The 27,833-nt window shown below is 39.2% G+C and overlaps 1 protein-coding gene across 1 annotated transcript in view; it reads left to right on the top strand.

The window, feature by feature from the left end:
* Positions 1 to 27,833, top strand: part of LOC126260229 (beta-mannosidase-like) — a 267,698-nt gene that overhangs the window by 151,478 nt on the left and 88,387 nt on the right. The window contains exons 7-8 of the mRNA XM_049957531.1: positions 5,571 to 5,767; positions 21,378 to 21,568. Of these exons, the coding sequence (XP_049813488.1) occupies positions 5,571 to 5,767; positions 21,378 to 21,568 (388 nt within the window). The remainder of the gene's footprint in view (positions 1 to 5,570; positions 5,768 to 21,377; positions 21,569 to 27,833) is intronic.

Here is a 27,833-nt window from a genome sequence, read left to right as displayed (position 1 = left end):
AATGTATGTGTTCCCTCAGTGATACTCCTAAGTAATAAATATTACTGCTAGCATTCAATGGTTTGTATGTTAAGAGGTTGTTGTGGTCTTGAGACCAGAGACTGGTTTGATGCAGCTCTCCATGCTACTCTATCCTGTGCAGACTTCTTCATCTCCAATTACCTACTGCAACCTACATCCTTCTGAATCTGCTTAATGTATTCATCTCTTGGTCTCCCTCTATGATTTTTACCCTCTACTCTTCCCACCAGTAATAAATTGGTGATCTCTTGATGCCTCAGAATGTGTCCTATCAACCAGTCCCTTCCTCTAGTCAAGTTGTGCCACAAATTCCTCTTCTCCGCAATTCTATTCAGTACCTCCACATTAGTTATGTGATCTACTCATCTAATCTTCAGCATTCTTCTGTAGCGCCACATTTGGAAAGCTTCTATTCTCTTCTTGTCTAAACTGTTTATCATTCATGTTTCGCTTCCATACATGGATGCACTGCATTCAAATATTTTCAGAAAAGACTTCCTGACACTTAAATCTATACTCGATGTTAACAAATTTCTCTTCTTCAGAAACACTTTCCTTGCAATAACCAGTCTACAGTTTATATCCACTATACTTTGACCATCATCAGTTATTTTGTCCCTCAAATAGCAAAAGCTCATTTACTACTTTAAGTGTCTCATATCCTCACCATCAACTGATTTAATTCAGCTACATTCCATTATCCTCATTTTTCTTTTGTTGGTGTTCATCTCATATCCTCCTTTCAAGACACTATCCATTCTGTGCAACTGCTCTTCCAGGTCCTTTGCTGTCTCTGACAGAATTACAATGTCATCAGCAAACCTCAAAGTTTTTATTTCTTCTCCATGGATTTTAATTCCTACTCCAAATTTTTCTTTTGTTTCCTTTACTGCTTGCTCAAAATACAGAATGAATAACACCCCCTTCTCAACAACTGCTTCCCTTTTGTGCCCCCTGACTCTTTTAACTATCATCTGGTTTCTGTACAAATTGTAAATAGCCTTTCACTCCCAGTATTTGATCCCTGCCACCTTCAGAATTTGAAAGAGAGTATTCCAGTCAACATTGTCAAAAGCTTTCTCTAAGTCTACAAATTCTGGAAATGCAGGTTTGCCTTTGCTTAACCTGTCTTCTAAGATAAGTCATGGGGTCATTATTGCCTCACGTGTTCCAACATTTCTACAGAATCCACACTGATCATCCCCGAAGTTGACTTCCATCAGTTTTTCCATTCATCTGTAAAGAATTTGTGTTACAATTTTCCAAGTGTGACTTATTAAACTGATAGGTCAGTAGTTTTCACACCTGTCAACACCTGCTTTCTGTGGGATTTGAATTATTATATTCTTCATGAAGTCTATGATATTTCGCCAGTCTCATATATCTTGATCACCAGTTGGAAGAGTTTTGTCATGGTTTCTACTTCCGGGGCCTTGTTTCAAATTAGGTCTTTCAGTGCTCTGTCAAACTCTTCACACAGTATTATATCTCCCATTTCATCTTCATCTACATCCTCTTCCATTTCCATAATATTGGCCTCAATCACATTGCCCTTGTATAGACCCTCTATATACTCCCACCTTCCTGCCTTCCCTTCTTTGCTTAGGACAGTTTTCCACCTGAGCTCTTGATATTCATACAAATGGTTCTTTTTTCTCCAAAAGTCTCTTTAATTTTCCTGTGGGCAGTATCTAGCTTACCCCTAGTGATACATGCTCCTACATCCTTACATTTGTCCTCTACCCATCCCTGCATAGTCATTTTGCACTTCCTGTCGATCTCATTTCGAGACGTTTTTATTTCTTTTCACCTGCTTCATTTACTGTGATTTGTTATTTTCTCCTTTCATCAATTAAATTCAATATCTCGTCTGTTACCCAAGGATTTCTACTTGCTGCTTTCACTATTTCATCTTTCAAAGCTACCCATTCTTCTTCTACTGTATTTCTTTCCCCTGTTCTTGTCAAATATTCCCTAATGCTCTCTTTGAAACTCTCTACAAGTTTATCCTGGTTCTATCCTCTTAAATTCCTACCTTTTTGCAGGTTCTTCAGTTTTAATCTACAGTTCATAACCAATAAATTGTGGTAAGAGTCCACATCTGCCTCTGTAAATGTCTTACAATTTAAAACCTGGTTCCTAAATCTCTGCCTTACCATTATATAATCTATCTGAAACCTTCCAGTGTCTCCAGGCCTTTTTCATGTATACAACCTTCTTTCATAATCCTTAAACCAAGTATTAGCTATGATTAAGTTATGCTCAGTGCAAAATTCTACCAGGCGTCTTCCCCTTTCATTCCGTACCCCCACTCCATAATCACCTGCTACTTTTCCTTCTCTTCCTTTTCTACTGTTGAATTACAGTCCCCCATGACTATTAAATTTTTGTCTCCCTTAACTATCTGAATAATTTCTTTTGTTGCATCATACATTTCTCCAATCTCTTCATCATCTGCAGAGCTAATTGGCACATAAACGTGTAATGCTGTGGCAGGCGTGGGCTCCGTGTCTATCTTGGCTACTATAATGTGTTCACTATGCAGTTTGTAGCAGTTCTGCCTGCTTTATTTCTTCATTTGTTGTCCTCGGTGTCGATGTACTGTGTTGCTACACTGGCTGAAAAATGGGGTTTGTAATTTGGACAGATTAGATCAGATTAGATTACATTAGTACTTGTTCCATAGATCATGAATACAACACTTCGTAATGATGTGGAAAGTGTCAGGCAATGATGTGGAACACTAACTACTGTAAATAATGTGGCCGACAGGTACACATTTGTGTTTCACCATTGTTTAATTTCACTTTGCACAACCCCCAATAATATACAGTTATATATGTATGGCCAGTGCACTATTATTTAAACTTTCCATAAGCCTCATTAATAGTTTGCAGGCAAACCTCCACATACTGCTACAATAGTTTACTGTTGAACATCTATGAGCAATAATAACATAACCACATAGTTCATAGTCCTTGAAGAATAAATAGGGACTTATGGAGCAGACTCTCTCACTGTTTTTACACGTGGCCTAATTGTTTAACACTTATTCCACAGTTAAGTTGATGCATTGTTGTCATTTTAAGCAACACTGGTTACTCGACTGAAACTTGGTCGTGGACTGACTGTCTCATGACCAAAAATCGGGTCCTTACATATCCTCGCAATAATAGGTGCTGAAACTACACCTTGTTTGAAGTTTAATGTACAGAAAGTACAATTAGAACTCAAGTCATTAAATTAACTGAACACATCAAAAAAATTGCGTCTTTTTAAAAGTTTCTTCTACTACAGGGCTTAAGCCAAATTATTTGTTTAAATCATGAAATTAACATATATAGTTACACAAAAAATAATTTTGACAAAACCTTTAATCACTTTGGAATTAATTAAGGCTTTGCTGAAATTTTTTTGAATATAGCCAAATAGATTCTTTAAGATTACTAGCATTTTGTCTTCCAAATGTTATATTATTATAGAATTTAAATTTGTTTATATTTCAACAACAGAATTTAAGTTATGAAACAATAACTGATTTCACCCTATAATGAAAGATACTAACCAGTAATAGTCAAAATAAATTAGAAAATCAATTACATACATAAAACTAAGAACAGAATTAGATCTGGTGTTATATTCCTTAAAACTAAGGGCCAATCTTTCTCTTTTATAATAATACAGATTATACTCACTTATGTTAATGTTAATTAAGTCAAAATGAAAAAATGAATTTTAAGGAGCAGATGACAAAATAAGAGGGGACTTACAATTATCCCAGCTTGCTTCATCTCAGGTTTGTAATAGCTTATCCACCTTTTTATTTTTTCATTCATTTTAAGCTTACTCCTGCATTACTGTTATTTGATTTTGTATTTATAAACCCGTATTCACCTGACCGCAAGCCCTGTTCCTCCTGCCTCCAAACTCCACTAATTCCCACTATATCTAACTTTAACCTCCCCATTTCCATTTTTAAATTTTCTAACCTATCTGCCTGGTTAAGGGATATGACACTCCACACTCCAATCTGCTTTGTTTCTCCTGACAATGTATAACCCTGAGTCATCCCTGCCCAGAGATCTGAATAGGGGACTATTTTACCTCTGGAATATTTTACCCAAGAGGACGCCATCATCATTTAACCATACAGTAGAGCTGCATACCCACAGCTTGCTTTCAAGAGGTAGGCACTGAAACATGAAAAGTAGGGAAGTCCTGCAAGGACAGTGCAAATGTAAGGAAATATTATTAATTTTTGAGTTAAGTGAAGGTGAACAGAATGTCAACTTATCAATGAAGATGTGTTCACAGTTCTGAAAAAAGAAACAGATGAAGGATTATGCTCTTTTTGTTTCATTTGTCTTTCTTGATTTGTTATTCTGGGATTCATCAGACACTGTCCTCAATCATCATTTGTAAACAGGATTTTAACATCATGCTAGTGGTGTATGTTGAAAGATCTGCAGAGACCAGTAGATTCTTCTAAGGACATCGTTAGTAGATATAATATATTCCTAGTATTTAACTTTGTTTGTAGTCTCTAGTATGAGTATTTCCATGCTTAGTTTTAAATTTTCCAGAAATAATCAGTCATTAGCCTCTTGCACCCAGCATGTATTCTATGCATACTAGTATTTTATCACTCATTTGCCTCTTACTTCCAACACCTCTTCCATTCATATTAATATTTTATAGCCAATAATCAGAGTGCATTTGTCATGTCTATGTCCTTGAGTTTCTGGGTGCGCAATATAACACCACTTCTTCCTAACCAGGTGTGGAGATAGTTATGGATTATTAATGAACAGCCATCTGTCCTACCAAGCACCAGACCAGGTGCAATATACTAATTCATTGGGACACTCAAAAATTCCATACAACTGTACCAGTCAGTATTAAAATTGGCGCAGTGGAGATTGTCTGCTGCGCCTATTAGTTTGGCCAAAATCAAATACAATAAGCAATATTACTATAATCATACTTGCAATCATTCATGACTTGGACTATAATTATAAGGTCAATTTAACACCAAATCATTTATGTGTTTACCATGATATATTAAGATGCTGTCATCAGTCATTCATTCAATATAAATATTCTTATGAAGACCTAGTTGGCTCAAAGCTCTCTTTCTAATAGTCTTTCTGTTGAACCTAACTGTGACTCAGCATCTCCACAATATCATGAGTATCAACTATTCTTTTCATAATATGGTTACATTTCAACCTGGATTTTCCATTATTGGATTTTAAGAAGTTTCTTTTTAGAAATTCTGTGCTATGCATTTCTAGAATTACACTGTGATTCACTAAGAATTCATAATTGTGTAATTGCTGCAGTAATTTACCTTTCTTGTCAGTTTCTATTACCTTTGAGAACAGTAACATTAACTGAACTAGTCTCCAATTTTTTATTACTTTCACCATAACATTTGTAAGGGGGAAGTACATAATTAATTAATGTATAACTAATCTATATCTATGAAATTAGTAACAGTAACCAAAACATTAATTAGAAATATTTGGAATGAAATCTTTGTGTTTCAGGTCTTAGTTTCTACTTAGAGGTCAATGGTGTTCCAGTTTTTGCAAAGGGCAGTAACTGGATACCATCTCATGTGCTTGCAGAAATGAGTGCTGATCCGAACAGGGTCAGAAATCTACTAACTGCTGCCAAGAATGCTAATATGAATATGCTACGCATATGGGGAGGAGGATTGTATGAATCTGATTTGTTCTATCAGGTATGTCTTATAACTGAGTAACTAATTTCTTGATATTTTAAGTATTTTTTTCTGTGCTAAGACTTTAATTTTCACTCCAGATCCATAAGACATGGCTCACTTGTCATTGCATGGGTATCAATAAAAATGTTAAACTTGAAACTGTTCCTACACAGATCATTTGATTAATTTGTAGTTTCTTAAATAACTGAAATACCTTCATCATCAGATAGACTTCTTTAGTGTCTCTTAGACTCCAGTGGCTCTGACAGCCTTAGAAATATTTGATGTGTTGGAATATTAAAGATTCTGTTCAAATTTTAAGCTTGATAGGCAGTTCATGCTATTTATGCCTTTTGTCAGCTAGTGTACTACTAGTTTCTTTTGGGCTCTCTCATTTTGTAGTGCTATGAACAGCATAGAATAGTTTGAAATAAACATATGTATCTCTTTTGGTTTGAAACCAATCAGCAATGCAATTCTGCATGTGTAAATTTTATTGCACTATTTAACTTCTTCTTTCTCCTGCCATTATATCCCCTGCATATTCATAGTTATCATATTTACTTCTGGCAAGAAGGCATTGTGATTACTGTATGGTTCAAGTTCATCATAATCATTTATCATCCAAATCAAACATCCAATTGTTTGAATTTAAGTTTAAATACTTTAAAAATCATTCAAGTAGCAGAAGTGTCTGATTCTTTGTATTTGCCTCTGTAAGCATAATTTAAAAATGCTATGCTTTATAAGTAAAGAGTCCTTTTATTTGGCAAAAACAATTTTCAGACTGAAATGATTTAAGTATATTCTCAAAGAAACTTTTAATATTTATGCTGTTTTATACAACTAGTTAGGCTGTCCAATAATTTAACTGTTAGGTGTGAAACATTTTACTGAGATAATGTTGTTCTAGACAAAGTGATGTGGATGTTATAGGTGTTTCTCATGTTGTAACTATGTGTATTTTGTTGCAGTTTCATAGAACTGATTACAATATTGTCATTTGCAGATAGGATAGGCTCACTGGACATATTAACTGTCATTTATTGAATAAAGTATGGTCTATATCATTATAATTTGCTCTAGTCACAAAGAAACATGATAACTTTTTTTCTAATTAATATATAATTTTATTTACTCATAAAGCTGATGTATTAATTGTATTAACTATACCTTACATGTTGACAAGGCCAATTGTATCAAAATATACTGGACAGCTGATAATAGACATTCTACACAATCTGTGTTTAAAATGTTTTGCTGGTGGCTGAATTTCTCAGAAGACTAATCCATATGAACCTTAGTAACAAAAGGAAATTTGCATAATAGTGCTACATAACTAATAATTGACCTCCACTCCAGCATAGCATACACATGAATAATAAGCTTTTGATAGCTTCAGAATTTCAAATTAAATAACATTTTATGTACCGATACTTACCTTTCAGTCTTCACAACCAATAAGTGTGATCCTGTATATATTCTGAAGTCGTTACAGTGATATAATTCAACCTGTGTGTTTGTGTGTGGGGGGAGGGGGGGCTGGCACAGGGTGTAATGCAGTCTTAGTGAAACTGCCATTATAGGCAATATCTGGAGCACCTGTCACATCTAGGTGTTTTAGGCTTACCCAGAATAGTGTGTGAGAGAACATTTATTTCTGTAATGTCTCATGGGACCAACACGGCTTATGTTCCTTAAACCCTAACTCTCAACTGACTAAGAGAGCTCAACAGGCTAGTCCTCCAGAGCAATCACCATATTGAAAGAAAAATGCTAACAGTAATATAGTACATGAGTACTAACTTGTTATTCTCAGTAAAAGGAAATTATGAACTTTTGAGCAGCTGGTGCAGTTCTACACTCAGAAATCATTAGAAACCATCACTACAGATGTTGAATCTCTGGAATGAAAAACAAATAGAATGACTACAGTTGTCATTGAATGATAGAAGACAGTTAATGCTATGAAAGGGGTTGTTACATTCTGGAACATAATGACTTCTCACACAAAGGAGGGATGGAAGCAAAAAACAATATGATTCTAGTAAATGGTGGACTCAAGAAAGTACCACATTTATGACATTATAAATATATTTGTCTAAAAACAAAGATGATGTGACTTACCAAACGAAAGTGCTGGCAGGTTGATAGACAAACAAACAAACACAAACATACACACAAAATTCAAGCTTTCGCTACCAACGGTTGCTTCATCAGGAAAGAGGAAAGGAGAGGGAAAGACAAAAGGATGTGGGTTTTAAGGGACAGGGTAAGGACTCATTCCAATCCCAGGATCGGAAAGACTTACCTTAGGGGGAAAAAAGGACAGGTATACACTCGCATACACACACATATCCATCGGCACATACACAGACACAAGCAGACATTTGTAAAGGCAAAGAGTTTGGGCAGAGATGTCAGTTGAGGCGGAAGTACAAAGGCAAAGATGTTGTTGAATGACAGGTGAGGTACGAGTGGCGGCAACTTGAAATTGGTGGAGGTTGAGGCCTGGCGGTTAACGAGAAGAGAGGATATACTGAAGGGCAAGTTCCCACCTCTGGAGTTCTGACAGGTTGGTGTTAGTGGGAAGTATCCAGATAACCCGGACGGTGTAACACTGTGCCACGATGTGCTGGCCGTGCACCAAGGCATGTTTAGCCACAGGGTGATCTTCATTACCAACAAACACTGTCTGCCTGTGTCCATTTATGTGAATGGACAGTTTGTTGCTGGTCATTCTCACATAGAAAGCTTCACAGTGTAGGCAGGTCAGTTGGTAAATCACGTGGGTGCTTTCACACGTGGCTCTGCCTTTGATCGTGTACACCCTCCGGGTTACAGGACTGGAGTAGGTGGTGGTGTAGGGTGCATGGGACAGGTTTTACACCGGGGGCAGTTACAAGGGTAGGAGCCAGAGGGTAGGGAAGGTGGTTTGGGGATTTCATAGGGATGAACTAAGAGGTTACGAAGGTTAGGTGGACGGCGGAAAGACACTCTAGGTGGAGTGGGGAGGATTTCATGAAGGATGGATCTCATTTCAGGGCAGGATTTGAGGAAGTTGTATCCCTGCTGGAGAGCCACATTTAGAGTCTGATCCAGTCCCGGAAAGTATCCTGTCACAAGTGGGGCACTTTTGGGGTTCTTCTGTGGGAGGTTCTGGGTTTGATGGGATGAGGAAGTGGCTCTGGTTATTTGCTTCTGTACCAGGTCGGGAGGGTAGTTGCGGGATGCGAAAGCTGTTTTCAGGTTGTTGGTGTAATGGTTCAGGGATTCCGGACTGGAGCAGATTTGTTTGCCACGAAGACCTAGGCTGTAGAGAAGGGACTGTTTGATGTGGAATGGGTGGCAGCTGTCATAATGGAGGTACTGTTGTTTGTTGGTGGGTTTGATGTGGACGGACGTGTGAAGCTGGCCATTGGACAGATGGAGGTCAACGTCGAGGAAAGTGGCATGGGATTTGGAGTAGGACCAGGTGAAACTGATGGAACCAAAGGAGTTGAGGTTGGAGAGGAAATTCTGGAGTTCTTCTTCACTGTGAGTCCAGATCATGAAGATGTCATCAATAAATCTGTACCAAACTTTGGGTTGGCAAGCCTGGGTAACCAAGAAGGCTTCCTCTAAGCGACCCATAAATAGGTTGGTGTACGAGGGGGCCAACCTGCTACCCATGGCTGTTCCCTTTAATTGTTGGTATGTCTGGCCTTCAAAAGTGAAGAAGTTGTGGGTCAGGATGAAGCTGGCTAAGGTAATGAGGAAAGAGGTTTTAGGTAGGGTGGCAGGTGATCGGCGTGAAAGGAAGTGCTCCATCGCAGCGAGGCCCTGGACGTGCAGAATATTTGTGTATAAGGAAGTGGCATCAATGGTTACAAGGATGGTTTCTGGGGGTAACAGATTGGGTAAGGATTCCAGGCGTTCGAGAAAGTGGTTGGTGTCTTTGATGAAGGATGGGAGACTGGATGTAATGGGTTGAAGGTGTTGATCTACATAGGCAGAGATACATTCTGTGGGGGCTTGGTAACCAGCTACAATGGGGCGGCTGGGATGACTGGGTTTGTGAATTTTAGGAAGAAGGTAGAAGGTAGGGGTGCGGGGTGTCAGTGGGGTCAGGAGGTTGATGGAGTCATGTGAAAGGTTTTGTAGGGGGCCTAAGGTTCTGAGGATTCCTTGAAGCTCCGCCTGGACATCAGGAATGGGATTACCTTGGCAAACTTTGTATGTAGTGTTGTCTGAAAGCTGACGCAGTCCCTCAGCCACATACTCCTGACGATCAAGTATCACGGTCGTCGAACCCTTGTCCACCGGAAGAATGACGATGGATCAGTCAGCCTTCAGATCACGGATAGCGTGGGCTTCAGCAGTGGTGATGTTGGGAGTAGGATTAAGGTTTTTTAAGAAGGATTGAGAGTCAAGGCTGGAAGTCAGAAATTCCTGGAAGGTTTGGAGAGGGTGATTTTGAGGAAGAGGAGGTGGGTCCCGCTGTGACGGAGGACGGAACTATTCCAGGCAGGGTTCAATGTGGATAGTGTCTTGGGGAGTTGGATCATTAGGAGTAGGATTAGGATCATATTTCTTCATGGCAAAGTGATATTTCCAGCAGAGAGTATGAGTGTAGGACAGTAAATCTTTGTCGAGGGCTGTTTGGTTGAATCTGGGAGTGGGGCTGAAGGTGAGGCCTTTGGATAGGCCTCGCCATAGATTTACTGTCCTACACTCATACTCTCTGCTGGAAATATCACTTTGCCATGAAGAAAAATGATCCTAATCCTACTCCTAATGATCCAACTCCCCAAGACACTATCCAACTTGAACCCTGCCTGGAATAATTCCATCCTCCGTCACAGTGGGACCCACCTCCTCTCCCTCAAATTCACCCTCTCAAAACCTTCCAGGAATTTCTGACTTCCAGCCTTGCCTCTCAGTCCTTCTTAAAAAACCTTAATCCTACTCCCAACATCACCACTGCTGAAGCCCACGCTATCCGTGATCTGAAGGCTGACTGATCCATCGTCATTCTTCCGGTGGACAAGGGTTCCACAACCGTGGTACTTCATCGTCAGGAGTATGTGGCTGAGGGACTGCGTCAGCTTTCAGACAACACTACATACAAAGTTTGCCAAGGTAATCCCATTCCTGATGTCCAGGCGGAGCTTCAAGGAATCCTCAGAACCTTAGGCCCCCTACAAAACCTTCACCTGACTCCATCAACCTCCTGACCCCACCGACACCCCACACCCCTACCTTCTACCTTCTTCCTAAAATTCACAAACCCAATCATCCCAGCCGCCCCATTGTAGCTGGTTACCAAGCCCCCACAGAATGTATCTCTGCCTATGAAGAGCAACACCTTCAACCCATTACATCCAGTCTCCCATCCTTCATCAAAGACACCAACCACTTTCTCGAACACCTGGAATCCTTACCCAATCTGTTACCCCCAGAAACCATCCTTGTCACCATTTATGCCACTTCCTTATACACAAATATTCTGCACGTCCAGGGCCTCGCTACGATGGAGCACTTCCTTTCACGCTGATCACCTGCCACCCTACCTAAAACCTGTTTCCTCATTACCTTAGCCAGCTTCATCCTGACCCACAACTTCTTCACTTTTGAAGGCCAGACATACCAACAATTAAAGGGAACAGCCATGGGTAGCAGGTTGGCCCCCTCGTACACCAACCTATTTATGGGTCGCTTAGAGGAAGCCTTCTTGGTTACCCAGGCTTGCCTACCCAAAGTTTGGTACAGATTTATTGATGACATCTTCATGATCTGGACTCACAGTGAAGAAGAACTCCAGAATTTCCTCTCCAACCTCAACTCCTTTGGTTCCATCAGATTCACCTGGTCCTACTCCAAACCCCATGCCACTTTCCTCGACGTTGACCTCCATCTGTCCAATGGCCAGCTTCACACGTCCATCCACATCAAACCCACCAACAAACAACAGTACCTCCATTATGACAGCTGCCACCCATTCCACATCAAACAGTCCCTTCCCTACAGCCTAGGTCTTCGTGGCAAACAAATCTGCTCCAGTCCGGAATCCCTGAACCATTACACCAACAACCTGAAAACAGCTTTCGCATCCCGCAACTACCCTCCCGACCTGGTACAGAAGCAAATAACCAGAGCCACTTCCTCATCCCATCAAACCCAGAACCTCCCACAGAAGAACCCCAAAAGTGCCCCACTTGTGACAGGATACTTTCCGGGACTGGATCAGACTCTAAATGTGGCTCTCCAGCAGGGATACGACTTCCTCAAATCCTGCCCTGAAATGAGATCCATCCTTCATGAAATCCTCCCCACTCCACCTAGAGTGTCTTTCCGCCGTCCACCTAACCTTTGTAACCTCTTAGTTCATCCCTATGAAATCCCCAAACCACCTTCCCTACCCTCTGTCTCCTACCCTTGTAACTGCCCCTGGTGTAAAACCTGTCCCATGCACCCTCCCACCACCACCTACTCCAGTCCTGTAACCCGGAGGGTGTACATGATCAAAGGCAGAGCCACATGTGAAAGCACCCACGTGATTTACCAACTGACCTGCCTACACTGTGAAGCTTTCTATGTGAGGATGACCAGCAACAAACTGTCCATTCACATAAATGGACACAGGCAGACAGTGTTTGTTGGTAATGAAGATCACCCTGTGGCTAAACATGCCTTGGTGCATGGCCAGCACATCGTGGCACAGTGTTACACCGTCCGGATTATCTGGATGTTGTTGTTGTTGTTGTTGTTGTTGTGGTCTTCAGTCCTGAGACTGGTTTGATGCAGCACTCCATGCTACTCTATCCTGTGCAAGCTTCTTCATCTCCCAGTACCTACTGCAACCTAAATCCTTCTGAATCTGCTTAATGTATTGATCTCTTGGTCTCCCTCTACGATTTTTACCCTCCACGCTTCCCTCCAATACTAAATTTGTGATCCCTTGATGCCTCATAACAAGTCCTACCAACCGATCCCTTCTTCTAGTCAAGTTGTGCCACAAACTTCTCTTCTCCCCAATCCTATTCAATACCCCGTCATTGGTTACGTGATCTACCCATCTAATTTTCAGCATTCATCTGTAGCACCACGTTTCGAAAGCTTCTATTCTCTTCTTGTCCAAACTGGTTATCGTCCATGTTTCTCTTCCATACATGGCTACACTCCATACAAATACTTTCAGAAACGACTTCCTGACACTTAAATCTATACTCGATGTTAACAAATTTCTCTTCTTCAGAAACGATTTCCTTGCCATTGCAAGTCTACATTTTATATCCTCTCTACTTCGTCCATCATCAGTTATTTTGCTCCCTAAATAGCAAAACTCCTTTACTACTTTAAGTGTCTCATTACCTAATCTAATCCCCTCAGCATCACCCGATTCAATTTGACTACATTCCATTATCCTCGTTTTGCGTTTGTTGATGTTCATCTTATATCCTCCTTTCAAGACACTGTCCATTCCGTTCAACTGCTCTTCCAAGTCCTTTGCTGTCTCTGACAGAATTACAATGTCATCGGCGAACCTCAAAGTTTTTACTTCTTCTCCATGACTTTTAATACCTACTCCGAATTTTTCTTTTGTTTCCTTTACTGCTTGCTCAATATACAGATTGAATAACATCGGGGAGAGGCTACAACCCTGTCTCATTCCTTTCCCAACCACTGCTTCCCTTTCATGCCCCTTGACTCTTATAACTGCCATCTGGTTTCTGTACAAATTGTAAATAGCCTTTCACTCCCTGTATTTTACCCCTGCCACCTTCAGAGTTTGAAAGAGAGTATTCCAGTTAACGTTGTCAAAAGCTTTCTCTAAGTCTACAAATGCTAGAAACGTAGGTTTGCCTTTTCTTAATCTTTCTTCTAAGATAAGTCGTAAGGTTAGTATTGCCTCACGTGTTCCAACATTTCTACGGAATCCAAACTGATCTTCCCCGAGGTCCGCTTCTACCAGTTTTTCCATTCGTCTGTAAAGAATTCGCGTTAGTATTTTGCAGCTGTGACTTATTAAAATGATAGTTTGGTAATTTTCACATCTGTCAACACCTGCTTTCTTTGGGATTGGAATTATTATATTCTTCTTGAAGTCTGTGGGTATTTCGCCTGTCTCATACATCTTGCTCACCAGATGGTAGAGTTTTGTCATGACTGGCTCTCCCAAGGCCATCAGTAGTTCTAATGGAATGTTGTCTACTCCCGGGGCCTTGTTTCGACTCCGGTCTTTCAGTGCTCTGTCAAACTCTTCACACAGTATCTTATCTCCCATTTCATCTTCTTCTACATCCTCTTCCATTTCCATAATATTGTCCTCAAGTACATCGCCCTTGTATAAACCCTCTATATACTCCTTCCACCTTTCTGCCTTCACTTCTTTGCTTAGAACTGGGTTGCCATCTGAGCTCTTGATATTCATACAAGTGGTTCTCTTCTCTCCAAAGGTCTCTTTAATTTTCCTGTAGGCAGTATCTATCTTACCCCTAGTGAGACAAGCCTCTACATCCTTACATTTGTCCTCTAGCCATCCCTGCTTAGCCATTTTGCACTTCCTGTCGATCTCATTTTTGAGACGTTTGTATTCCTTTTTGCCTGCTTCATTTACTGCATTTTTATATTTTCTCCTTTCATCAATTAAATTCAATATTTCTTCTGTTTCCCAAGGATTTCTATTAGCCCTCGTCTTTTTACCTACTTGATCCTCTGCTGCCTTCACTACTTCATCCCTCAGAGCTACCCATTCTTCTTCTACTGTATTTCTTTCCCCCATTCCTGTCAATTGTTCCCTTATGCTCTCCCTGAAACTCTGTACAACCTCTGGTTCTTTCAGTTTATCCAGGTCCCATCTCCTTAAATTCCCCGCTATTTGCAGTTTCTTCAGTTTCAATCTGCAGTTCATAACCAATAGATTGTGGTCAGAATCGACATCTGCCCCTGGAAATGTCTTATAATTTAAAACCTGGTTCCTAAATCTCTGTCTTACCATTATATAATGTATCTGATACCTGTTAGTATCTCCAGGATTCTTCCAGGTATACAACCTTCTTTTATGATTCTTGAACCAAGTGTTAGCTATGATTAAGTTATGCTCTGTGCAAAATTCTACAAGGCGGCTTCCTCTTTCATTTCTTCCCCCCAATCCATATTCACCTACTATGTTTCCTTCTCTCCCTTTTCCTACTGACGAATTCCAGTCACCCATGACTATTAAATTTTCGTCTCCCTTCACTACCTGAATAATTTCTTTTATCTCGTCATACATTTCATCAATTTCTTCATCATCTGCAGAGCTAGTTGGCATATAAACTTGTACTACTGTAGTAGGCATGGGCTTTGTGTCTATCTTGGCCACAATAATGTGTTCACTATGCTGTTTGTAGTAGCTAACCCGCACTCCTATTTTTTTATTCATTATTAAACCTACTCCTGCATTACCCCTATTTGATTTTGTATTTATAACCCTGTAATCACCTGACCAAAAGTCTTGTTCCTCCTGCCACCGAACTTCACTAATTCCCACTATATCTAACTTTAACCTATCCATTTCCCTTTTTAAATTTTCTAACCTACCTGCCCGATTAAGGGATCTGACATTCCACGCTCCGATCCGTAGAATGCCAGTTTTCTTTCTCCTGATAACGACGTCCTCTTGAGTAGTCCCCGCCCGGAGATCCGAATGGGGGACTATTTTACCTCCGGAATATTTTACCCAAGAGGACGCCATCATCATTTAATCATACAGTAAAGCTGCATGTCCTCGGGAAAAATTACGGCTGTAGTTTCCCCTTGCTTTCAGCCGTTCGCAGTACCAGCACAGCAAGGCCGTTTTTGTTAATGTTACAAGGCCAGATCAGTCAATCATCCAGACTGTTGCCCCTGCAACTACTGAAAAGGCTGCTGCCCCTCTTCAGGAACCACATGTTTGTCTGGCCTCTCAACAGATACCCCTCCATTATCTGGATACTTCCCAGTAACACCAACCTGTCAGAACTCCGGAAATGGGAACTTGCCCTTCAGTATATCCTCTCTTCTCGTTACCCGCCAGGCCTCAACCTCCACTAATTTCCAGTTGCCGCCGCTCATACCTCACCTGTCATTCAACTACATCTTTGCCTTTGTACTTCCACCTCAACTGACATCTCTGCCCAAACTCTTTGCCTTTACAAATGTCTGCTTGTGTCTGTGTATGTGCAAATGGATATGTGTGTGTATGCGCGTGTATACCTGTCCTTTTTTCCCCCTAAGGTAAGTCTTTCCACTCCCAGGATTGGAATGACTCCTTACCCTCTCCCTTAAAACCTACATCCTTTCGTCTTTCCCTCTCCTTCCCTCTTTCCTGATAAAGCAACCGTTGGTTGCGAAAGCTTGAATTTTGTGTGTATGTTTGTGTTTGTTTGTGTCTCTATCAACCTGCTAGCGCTTTCATTTTGTAAGTCACATCATCTTTGTTTTGAGATATATTTTTCCCACGTGGAATGTTTCCCTCTATTATATAAATATATTTGTCATTTGCTAGAGCACATTAAGGTGGATTCCTCAAATTTTCATAAACCATGTTGTCCTTGTTGTGGTATTCAGTCCGAAGACAGGTTTGATGTAGACCTCCACACTCTACCTTGTGCAAGCCTCTTCATTGCTGCGTATCTATAGCAACCTATATCCTTCTGAAACTGCTCACTGCAGACAAGCCTTGGTCTCCCCCTAAAATTTTTACTCTCCTGCACTTCTTCCAACACCAAACTGATGATTTCTTTACGTCTTAAGATATGCACTATACCTAATCCTTTCTTTTTATCAAGTTGTGTTTTTCACCCAATACAGTTCAGTACCTATTAATTTGTTACCTGATCAACTGATCTTAAATTTAATAGTATCCTACAGAATCACATTTTAGAAGCTTCTATTTTCTTCTTGTATGAACTGTTCACCATCCACATTTTACTTCTATACAACCCTATACTCCAGACAGATACCTTCAGAAAAGCCTTCTTAACACTTGAATTTATGTTTGATGTTAATGGACTTCCATTTTTCAGAAACACTTTTCATGCTATTGCCAGCTTGCACTTAGCATTCTCTATGGTTCAGCCTTTGTCAGATATTTTGCTGCCAAAACAGTAAAACTCGTCTGATACTTTCAGTGTTTCATTTCCTAATTTAATTCCCTCAGCATTCCCTGATTTAATTCTACTACATCCCAGTATCCTTGCTTTATTTCTTTGCTATACATATTATAACTAGTAACATCTATTTTTAAAAGGTTAAATGGTCTAGGATAGCATCATAAAAGAAGTTACTTTAATTTAATGGGATATACTGAAAGTAGTGATCAGTGTAGATTCATAGTAAGTACTGGGGAAGGTAGGATACAAAAGAACAGTGAAAAGGTTTGATGAGGAGTGCTTACTGATAATCAAAGAGAGAAATGAAGCAAGACAAAGAATGTTGCAAAAGAAATCAAGACTAGCAGCAGATGACTACAGAGATAATAAGAAAAGGGCAGATACATTTTGTAGGGTGGAGAAAAGGTAGTATGAAAGGAAGAAGGCAGAGCAGTTGAATGAAATGAGGGAAATAATATGATATGGAAGCTACACAATAGATCTAGAGAACTGAAGAGGTGATTCCACATGACGGCAATCTTCTATAAAGATAAACCCAAGAATAAAGATCGAAACCTAGTTGGAGATTAAAAAAAAAACTTTGGGAAGATGGTATGAGTGTTTTACTAATTTACTCAATGTAATAGGGAGAGGTGACAGGCAGGAGATTTTGAATGTGGAAGAAAGGAACCAGATTTGGAATTAGAATTAGAAGCAGAGGAAGAGGAAGTCAAACCACTAGAGCTAGAGAAAATTAAGAATGCCATAAGAAACTTAAAGAATAACAAAACAGCAGAAAAGAGCAGTAAAGAGGCCAAATTTTTAAAATTTGAGGGGTAAAATAACAAGATGGTTGTTAATAAAGGGAATATGGATTAAGGGAGCAACACCTAAGGGCTGGAATGTGGGAATGATCTGCCTATTACATAACAAAGCTGATAAATAAGAGTGCAGCACTCACTGGGGAATTACTCACTTAGATACAACATATAAGATGTTTATTTCAATGCAAACAATCAGTTTTTTTTTTTTAAATATAATGTAATTGAGTCAGTAAAAAATGTACTCACCAAGTGGCAGCAGGAGAGCACAAATGTAAAGTTACTGAAATTTGCAAGCTTTAGATGCCAGTGGCTCCTTCTTCTGGCAGAAGGGTTGCAAGGGAAGGAAGAGCAGTGAAGGAAAAGGACTGGAAGGTTTGGGAAATGCGGAGAATTTGAAAATGTCACTCAAAGTCCCCAGTCAAGGGAGACTTACCAAATGGGACAAAGAGGAAAGACATTGCAAATTTCACTACCGTTATATGAGTGTTCTCCTGCCACCACTTGGTGAGTGCAGGGTGTTTAGTAAGATTTTAGCTTCTCAGGTAGAATGCTGGGTGGAAAGGATACTGGGAGATTATCAGGCTGGATTTAGGAGAAACGGGTCCTCAGTGGTCCCGATATTTTCATTAAGACAAATCCTTGAGAAATTTTATGAATATGAGAAGCAAGGAATGTCAGGACTTGAAAGCGCTGTTAAGCTATAGTAGGAGAAGTGGTGTAGAAGCTAGGGCTGGAAGCAAATATAAATAAAACATAGTGTGTGGTGATGAGAGATCCTGGTTGGGATAGCAGAGTGGCTTGAATAATAACAAATGGGAAAGAATATCAAAGTGTAGAAGAGCTTAAATATGAGGGTTAACAGAAAATAAGGCACCACCTTTTTTTTTCTTTGTTGAAAACAGTGCTATGAACGCAAAACATTACATGCATGTTATTTGAAGCCTCCTGAGTGAGTGCAGCAAGTTTCTGTCACTTCCGACAGATAGCATATTTGCAGGGCAGTTTCAAAATGGCATCTGTAGATGATTTATGTTACAAGCAATGTGTCATAACTGAACTTCTCACTGCAGAGAAAGAATCTGTGGGGAACATTCATCACAAACACTTGTGCAAAGTCTATGGAGCATCTGCTGTTGACAGAAGTACAGTTAGTCACTGGGCACTGAGGGTGAGGTCATCAGAAGGCGGCCCAGCAGAGCTCCATGATTTGAAATGGTTGGGGAGACCATCCACGGCTGTCGCATCTGACAGCCCTGACCTAGCCCCTTTGGATTTTTACTTGTTTGGGTCATTAAGGAATGTCATTTGTGGAAGACATTTTGTTGATGATAAGGAGGTGATTCACACAGTGAAGCACTGGCTCTGCCACCAGGACAAGGATTGGTACCTACAGGGCATACATGCCCTTGTTTCGCACTGGAGGAAGGCTGTAGAACAGTAGGGAGATTACATAAAAAATAGGATGTGGAGATAAAACACCATTCTTTTGTGTGTGTAATTCTCATTAAGTTCAATAAAGAATTGTTGAAGAAAAAAATGCGGTGCGTTTCTTTCTGTGCAACCCCCATATCTAAGTTCAATAATAACAGAAGATAATAGCACAGCAGTAGAAGTTCAAGAAAGGATAGCAAGTGAAAACCAAAGCTATTTCTCCTTTCAGAATACATTGAAGTCCAGAAATGTTAGTAGGAATACAAAAATCAAAATATATTTGACTACACTAAAACCACAGTAATGTATGGATCAGAAAGTTGGGTGGTATCTACTTTAGTACATGCACAGGCATGACAGCACTACTTCACTACACGATCTGTGCAGATACTTTGTGGGGAAGTGGTAGCTCAGTAATACCCAGGGAACAGAACCCCAGGAGAGGGAAATGAACTCACCATGTCAGTCAATCCACAGGAAGCAGAGAGTCTGAAACCACATTGAGATGAACATGGGAAGAACTCATCAGTCTGTGGCTGGCATGGATGGCTAATGGCTAAGCACTTGGCTCAGCCTACAGTACAATAGGGGGGGGGGGGGGGTGAGGTCCATGGTGGATGAGCTCCAGAGAAAGCACTGACCTGCCCAGCCTACTACCACCTGCAGGTAATCACCTACACAAGTTGGTCTGCCAATCCTATATATTTACAGTGGACTCCATTGCAGTTTTCACATTATCCTGCTTCATTACCCATGCCACCTCATCTGTCTCCATCAGGATTTCCACTGGTGGGGATACTAAAACTCTAAAGAAAGAAGGCTCGTTATTGAGGTGGGAGAGGAAGATCTTTAGAAAGATATTTGGGGCAATGAGGAAGGAATAAATCTGGAAAACAAAGACAAACACAGAACTTCAAACACTTTTTGGACAGATAAATGTTATAATGAATATCAAGTAAGAAAAAATAAGATGAATGGGTCATGTACAGAGAATTTGAGAATCCCAGAGTGTCAAGAAAGTATTTATAGCACATCCTGAGGGGAGAGGAAGAAGAGGAAGACCCTGGAAAAGGTGCCTTGAGGATATGGAGGGTGACGTCAAAACAATGAGAGCTAGGAACTGAAGAATGGAAGTGATGGACAGGGAAGAATGGAGGCAGGTGGCTAATGAGGCTATGGCTCTCCAAGGACAGTAAGCACTAGCCAATAAGTCACTAAGCTATTGATGTTTATCCAGTCCAGTGGCCCAAAGATTTCTTAGCCAAGCTGCTTGATGGTGAGAATTTTTAAATGGCTACATTTGTGATAAACTGGATTTTTCAGTGTCCTGTCAATAAATAAAAGCACAGCTCTTGTATACATTAGAATGAACCTACTTGTTATCAGCCCATGCAGTATTACTTCCATGTACTCTTGCTGGGACTTGGTAGACCATATGTCAAAAATTACTACATGCTATCACTTACTGAAGTATATAGGTTTGTATTTTCTTCTTTCAGGTTACCATCTGGTTGTGATTCTCAAAGTTTAAGTCCATGTTATCATGGTATCAATAAAACAAATCATAATTTTAACAACTAGGTTTATTTCATTTTCATTGTGCATAATATGGATGACACAATTACTTTGATCAACTTCAGTAAGTACTACAAAAAGGATAGATTGCTACTTACCATATAGAGGAAATGTTGAGTCACAGACAGGCGAAACAAAGAGACTGTTATATATTTAAGTTTTTAGCAAAAGGCCTTCTTCTAAAGTAGAAAACACATACACATCCCACAAACAAGACCACTGTCCGTGGCCAGTGAGGCTGGACAGCAGCCAGAGACAGTGGTTATGCAAGTGAGAGTTGTGCTTATGTCAATGTATGTAATTATTTCGGAAGAAATCCTTTTGTCCGAAAGCTTAAATGTGCAGCAGTCTTTTGTTGTGTCTGTGTGTGACTCAGTGTCACCTCTATAAGATGAGTATCAATTAATCCTTTTCATAATACTGTCACTATTCCAGCCTGAATGTTCCATTGTTCAGTAAGTACTAAATGATGTATAGAATTTTTTATCAGTAGCCTATTCTCAATTTGATAACTGATCTACAATTTTGAAAACAAAATTTACTGCTTCTACTTTTCAATATGTTCCATTAATACCTCAATACTACTTCTTAGTGAACATTTTTCTGTCCCTCCTGCCACTATGCTTCTCCCAAACAGCATCTATCATTGTTAGCTGATGCCTAGTTTCATTAATGCATGTGTTTCTAATAATTCTTTTTCAGATCGCTGATGAAATGGGAATAATGATATGGCATGATTTCATGTTTGCCTGTAATATGTACCCAACAAACCCAAGGTTCCTGGATAATGTTGCAGCTGAAATTACTGAGCAAGTTGTACGGCTAATGCATCACCCAAGCATTGTTGTTTGGGCTGGCAACAATGAAAATGAAGGTGCACTCAGGGATAACTGGTAAAATTGTTTTCCTTTTGTAGAAACTCAAAAGTAATAAATTAAATGCTCAATTGTCTCACTTGTTCTAGTGTTACTCTAGGATATACCCTATCTGATGTTGTATGCCTGCAACATACCTGTTTCACATTTGTTAATGATATTTATATGCCTAGGAAATGATATATAAAGAGGATTTTTCGAGAAGCTGTTTTGTGACAAATTTATGAAACATAGGGTTACACCAGATAATCATTTATTAAGAGTCTGAATGTGACAGTACTAGACACAAGTAATGAAAGTTGTTACATGGGTTTGTAATTGATTTACTGCAAACAGTTTCAGTATTTACTAAAGCTTGATTTCCAAACAGATAAACTAATTAGAAAAGTTACTTATTTTTCATTTAAAACTCTCTCTCTCTATATCTCAGTTCATTTCAAGAAAAAAGTATCTTCTGTTTATATTTGATTTATATATTATTACTTGACAGTATTGTACATTGCTACAATGTGAAGTATTTATTCTGTGAAAACAAGTGGTAATTTATCTGAGTCTATAAGAGTGGGTTTGTTGTAAAGAGACATCTATTTTTACTGTAAACACAAATTACTATTGTTCTTTGGGAAATATTAATGTGATTGCAAAGGTAATAAGTTAGCAGTAAGATATCTACATATATGTATTTACCACTGTGACATGTTGTGTACTTCCCAGTGATTGTTTCCCATGAGTAAAACAATCCAATGACCATTCATTTAGCCTTTTTTGAATAAATTCACTAGCCACTGCTAATCCTGGTTGATATACTTGAGAAATGGTGGTATTCTAAGACAGGATACAAAGGTGTTTTGTGAGAAGTCTCCTTTGCGTACTGATTACACTTTTTTCAGATTTCGTTTTCCTAGTATTCTACCAGTGAACCAAAATCTGCAACTGACCCTGTGAAATCATTACATATAATATACCTACAAATTGATAAACCCAGATATTTTTATTAGTTGCCTTATTTCAACTGTTACTCATTGATGTAGTTATAGGATTCCACATGTTTCCATTGAAATGCACAATTTTATATTTCTGAACTTTTAAAACAATTTGCCAATCTCTTCACCACTACAGAATCATACCAAGGTGTGATTAAATATTTGCACAGCTCTTTTCAGATATCACCTCATTATCAAGAACTAACTTGCCTGCAAAAAGTTCGGGTTACCACTATGATCATCTATCAGGCATGTAGCAGCTAATGAAATATTAAATTAGTCATCATGTTTTGCAGATTGTTATCATAATGGAGAGCCTACAGAAATGTGGAACAAGTCAAGCTGCTTGTTAACAAAAGGAAAGTGCATTAATAATGTTCCATTTCAATAGCTACATACTGACACTGATATTTGTCGCAGAACAAGAGCTATTAAAATTAAGTAAGAATATAAACTGGTTTACTGTTGCTATTGCTGCTTGCTAGGGAGTTAAAAAATTCTTCAGTCTGTGGACCTAGATAGTCAGATAATTAGTGGGAGAAATGGCTAGAGAAGCATAAAAATGTATTTTTTGTAGTGATTCTCAGTTTCTTTCTTTATGTCAGATGGGCCTTTTATAAGACTTGTACACCAGATTAAAGAGCCCCACTCTAAAAACCAAGGCAAAGAGTCCAATTATAAATGTGAATTGTTTTTCTGTTTTAGAAGCAGTTATATCATTCACAGTTCATCTGAAAGTGATTTCTGTTATTAGGAAAAATCAATACCATTAAGAACTAAATAATCTCTTTTAGTTGAAAATAGACTGTGATTGTCGTTGTTATGATTAATAGCTTGGATATGATCAGTATCTATTTATGCATGTGTGTTTTATTTCTCTAAATGTTTCTTGAATATTTTTCATCAGAACGTAGTGTTATCTAATTTGTAGTACACTTTCATGCTGCTGAAGTGCCACGATTACCTTTCTCAGTTTGAATTAGTGACAGTTGCAAACAATCAGTAGTGCTCCAATCCATGAAGAGCAGCATAGCAGTAGGATCTAGTGACCTCTTGGATCAATGGTATATTTCTTGTTGTATAGCTGAATGCAGGTAAAGATGGGTAGGGACTGTGTGTGGATGCAGAAGGGACTGGTGTTTGTCCAGAAACATTTGATAGCTACAAAGGCCACATCTGATAGACTACAGGCTGCTGCCTGGAGCTTAAGTGGCAATGAGGCATCTGTAATGAAATTTGTGATAACTCTGCTGCCTCTAGTTTCACCTGGAATGTGTAACGTAGCAATGCCTTTCAATATGCCTGAGCTGGCCAGTTCACATTTGCTTGAAAATGAATAACTAACTGTGGTATGGGATTGAATCTCTGATTGAAAAGCAAATTTAGATGCTGGCTGTGTGGCAGCCCCCTCACACCTTAATAATAGGTTTAAGGTCTTGACCATTTCTGAATGTACATATGAACCAGCACATGATATATCATCTGCTGGGACTGTGATTGTTCTCCCTGAAAGGTCCTGACAAGCACCAATGATGGATTTGCTGTTACTGTGAACTTCAGTGTCAGGGGGGTGATGAAGCCATTAACAAAAGCAGTGCAAGTTAGGAAGGAAGGCCATTGTCCAACTGGAATGTTTGCTGGGGCAGTGCTTGAGTGCAGAAGGTGCAGCTAACTGCAGATTGTGGCTCATGTCAACATTAATTATGTCTGCCACCTGGGTTTAAAGACCATCCTTCATTCGTAAAGGGAGTTGTCTGCATTAGTGAAGACAGATACCAATACATGAGTGCACCGTTACAAGGGTTATGTCATGGAACAGTCACATAGGCTAAGACGTATGTAAAGCATTGGGTTCAGTTGTAGATATTAGGAAAATGCAATCAGTCTGTAAAGAAGATTACTTCAAAACCCTCATTCAGATCCTAGAATACTGCTCAAGTGTGTAGTGTCTGTACTAAATACAACTAACAGGGGCCATTAATGGTTTGTTTGATCCATGGGAGAGAATCATGGAGATAATGGAAATTCTGAATTGGCAGACACCATACACTTGAAGAGAAACACAGACTGTCCTGTGAAAGAATACTTACACTGTTCCAAAAATAAACTTTTAGTGAAGAATATACTACAACCTGCCATGATTATGCTTAAAGTGATTGAGAAGACAAAATTAAACTAATTATAGTGCATGCAAAAGTGTTTAAGAATGTGTTCTTCTTGCACTCCACGTCTTAATGGAATGAGAGTAGGACTGGTACAATGGAAAGTAACCTTCCCTTCGCAATGGTTTCCAGAGTATTGCTAAATATATAGATGTGACCATAGAGTTGGAGGCTGACCCAGCACTTTGCTGCATTGTTCCCAGAACTCATTGCAGACTTTTGGTTTAAAGATGAAGGGGAGATTAAACCAAGAGCACAGATGATTTGTTGATGATCTTGAATGCAGTTTTATTTATCTTTGCTATTGAGTAGAGGATTGTAGGACCTCCTTTAATATATCAGGAAGACACTACTCACAGGAGCATATACTGCAGTAACAGCAAATGTATGACATGCACATATTGATTTTTTACAATGTAGGTTCCCCTCCACATTCTGATAAAAATTAAAAGTTGATTTTGAAGAGGAAGAATGTTGGCTCCATTAACTACAAATGTTGTGTTGAAACCAGTTAAGTTCATCACTTCATATTTTGCTACCATAAATTGAGGATCTATAACTACTAAAGGTCAATATAGAATAATAGGTTTCACAAGAGACCAACTAATTTGACTAATTCCAAACCTTGGTCATGTATCAAATGAAGAAGTTATGGTGCAATATTTAAATTTGATTAAATGACTGATTTCAAAAGTAGTGTTCATTCAAGCAATGCTACAGGAAAGAAATATTATGTGTTACACATACAACTATAATGCAAATGCATCAGGTATCTCAGTAGTAATAAAATACTATATTCTCCATAACTTCAGAAATATTAAAGGCTCACAGAATCTAAGTTCAGGTTTGGAATCACCATGAAAATTCCTTTGAGATGAAACATTTTACACATCATTTCAGTCATTTTAAAGTTTGTAAAAATTACATTTCTTTTATTTTGCTAAGACATCAAAACATGTTGTGGAACAAGTAGTTGGTTCAGATGTGCTTACTACCACATAAATAGACACTAGACTAATTTAAAATATAAAGGAAAAATTCTTTTGTGCTAAAATGTGAAGTACACATCTATACTTTGTTTTTTAACCTCTTCTTTGAGCATGAACTGTATTTTCCCATGAATGTTGTTCAAATATTCTTGAAACTTGTGTAGTTCTGTGTCACCATGAGGCCATATAGTGAACGTGTCATCCATGTATCTGAACCAGCATTGTGGGCATAATGGAGTTGAACCAAGGGCTGTTGCTTCAAAGGCTTCCATGAATATGTTGACTGCCAGCGGAGTAGGGGGAGACCCCATTGCTATGCCGTCTGTCTGCTCATAGTATCTGTCATGATGCTCCCCATTTGTCCAAGATTATTTGTTGCTAAGAGGTCAAGCATGTTTTCACAACCATTTAAACTTTGAGTGGTTTCCTGGGCTAATTATTCAAAATAATTTTCTGAGAAAGCATGTAGGCCTAATATGAATTCAGATTATGTTTTATGCCTACCACTGACTGTAAACATATACTTTTGCCAACATATCAAGGGTAGACTGAAGTAAGCATCAACTACAATTGTATGAGAGGCGTACCTGTTTGAAATGAGACTCTAATTCAGCAACTGCACCATCCAAATCAGGGAGTCAGTAAACAGTCAGTTATTAATTTATTCTGCTTGCCATGTATAACATCTACCCATACTAACCCACTAGAACTACCTACTTCAATTTCACTACAAGGTAAAATACTTATGGCAGAAACAAACACTCCATCACCAACTATATTTAATCTATCCTTTCTGAACATGGTTAGGTCCTTTGTAAAAAAATTGAGCTGAACTTATTTCTGGCTTTAGCCAGCTTTCTGTTCCTATAATGATAAGAGATTCAAATTTTTCTATTAGCAATTGGAGCTCTGGTTCTTTCCCAACATAGCTATGACAGTTTACAACAACAGTACTGATTGTTGCTAATTCCACCTTCTTTCATTGTTTGTCCTGCACCCTTTGAAACTGAAACCCTTTCTGCACTTTCCAGAGATGCCCGAACCTGAAAAAAAACTGCCCTGTCACCTCCACACAGCCCATGCTACCAATGTAATCACTTTCTGTGTGTAGTGAACCCCTGACCTGTTTAGCAAAACCCAGAAACCCATCACCATGTGGTGCAAGTCAAGAAATCTGCAACCTACATTGTCACAAAACTGCATGAGTCTCTGATTCAGACCTTCCCCCCCAGTTCTGTACCACAGTCAGTTCTGTCAACAATGCCACAAATGGTGAACCCCTGCTTCATCTTGCAAGCAAGACTGGTTGTATTTACTACTTCAGTTAGCCAACCTAAACCAGAGAGGGTCCAAAGCGACACACATCAATAGTACCAACGTGAGCCACCACCAGCAGTTGGCTGCACCCTGTGCAATCAGTACATATGTCAATCAGTAGGTTGTTATAGACTGCCAGTAGGATTTGAACAAAAGATAAAGTATTTGATTATCTGTTACTTGCATAGCAAAATTTTTAAATTTCAATCTTTTTCAGTTAGTGAAGTATGGAAAGTGCATTTGAGTAATAGCTTAAATCTTAACTAGGCACAATCCAATTTGAGTCATTATTTCATTGTCTCCCTCAACCTTTGAACTGACTTAATCATCCACAGTTTCCATGAATTTGTAACTACAATTCTGTATGTCATGTTTCCCATATAAAAGATGTGCAGGAAGCAATATGTTACATGAGAAATCGTAGCACTGACTGGATTTTGTAAAGAGAGACCTTGTGAAACATAGCCCACCTCAGGAAAACATGCAGCAATACAGCTCACTCTGTTCATCCATGAACTCCAGAGCACCATAGATAAAGGTGCCTTGGATAATGTCATGTTCCTGAGCTTCTGGAAGGCATTCAGTGCAGTTCCATGTTGTCAAAATACAAGCTTTCAGAGCATCTGGACAAATTTATGACTGGATTTAGAACTTTCTAGGAGAAATGTTATTCTTAATTAGATTAAACAGAAATATGAAAAAAAAAATATTTCTGGAGTACCCAAGGGACTGTTATACACTCCTGGAAATTGAAATAAGAACACCGTGAATTCATTGTCCCAGGAAGGGGAAACTTTATTGACACATTCCTGGGGTCAGATACATCACATGA

The sequence above is a fragment of the Schistocerca nitens genome, chromosome 5 (assembly GCF_023898315.1).
Source record: "Schistocerca nitens isolate TAMUIC-IGC-003100 chromosome 5, iqSchNite1.1, whole genome shotgun sequence".
Lineage (NCBI taxonomy): Eukaryota > Metazoa > Arthropoda > Insecta > Orthoptera > Acrididae > Schistocerca > Schistocerca nitens.
The sequence above is the reverse complement of the archived record's forward strand: the minus strand, read 5'-3'. Positions and strand labels throughout refer to the sequence as shown.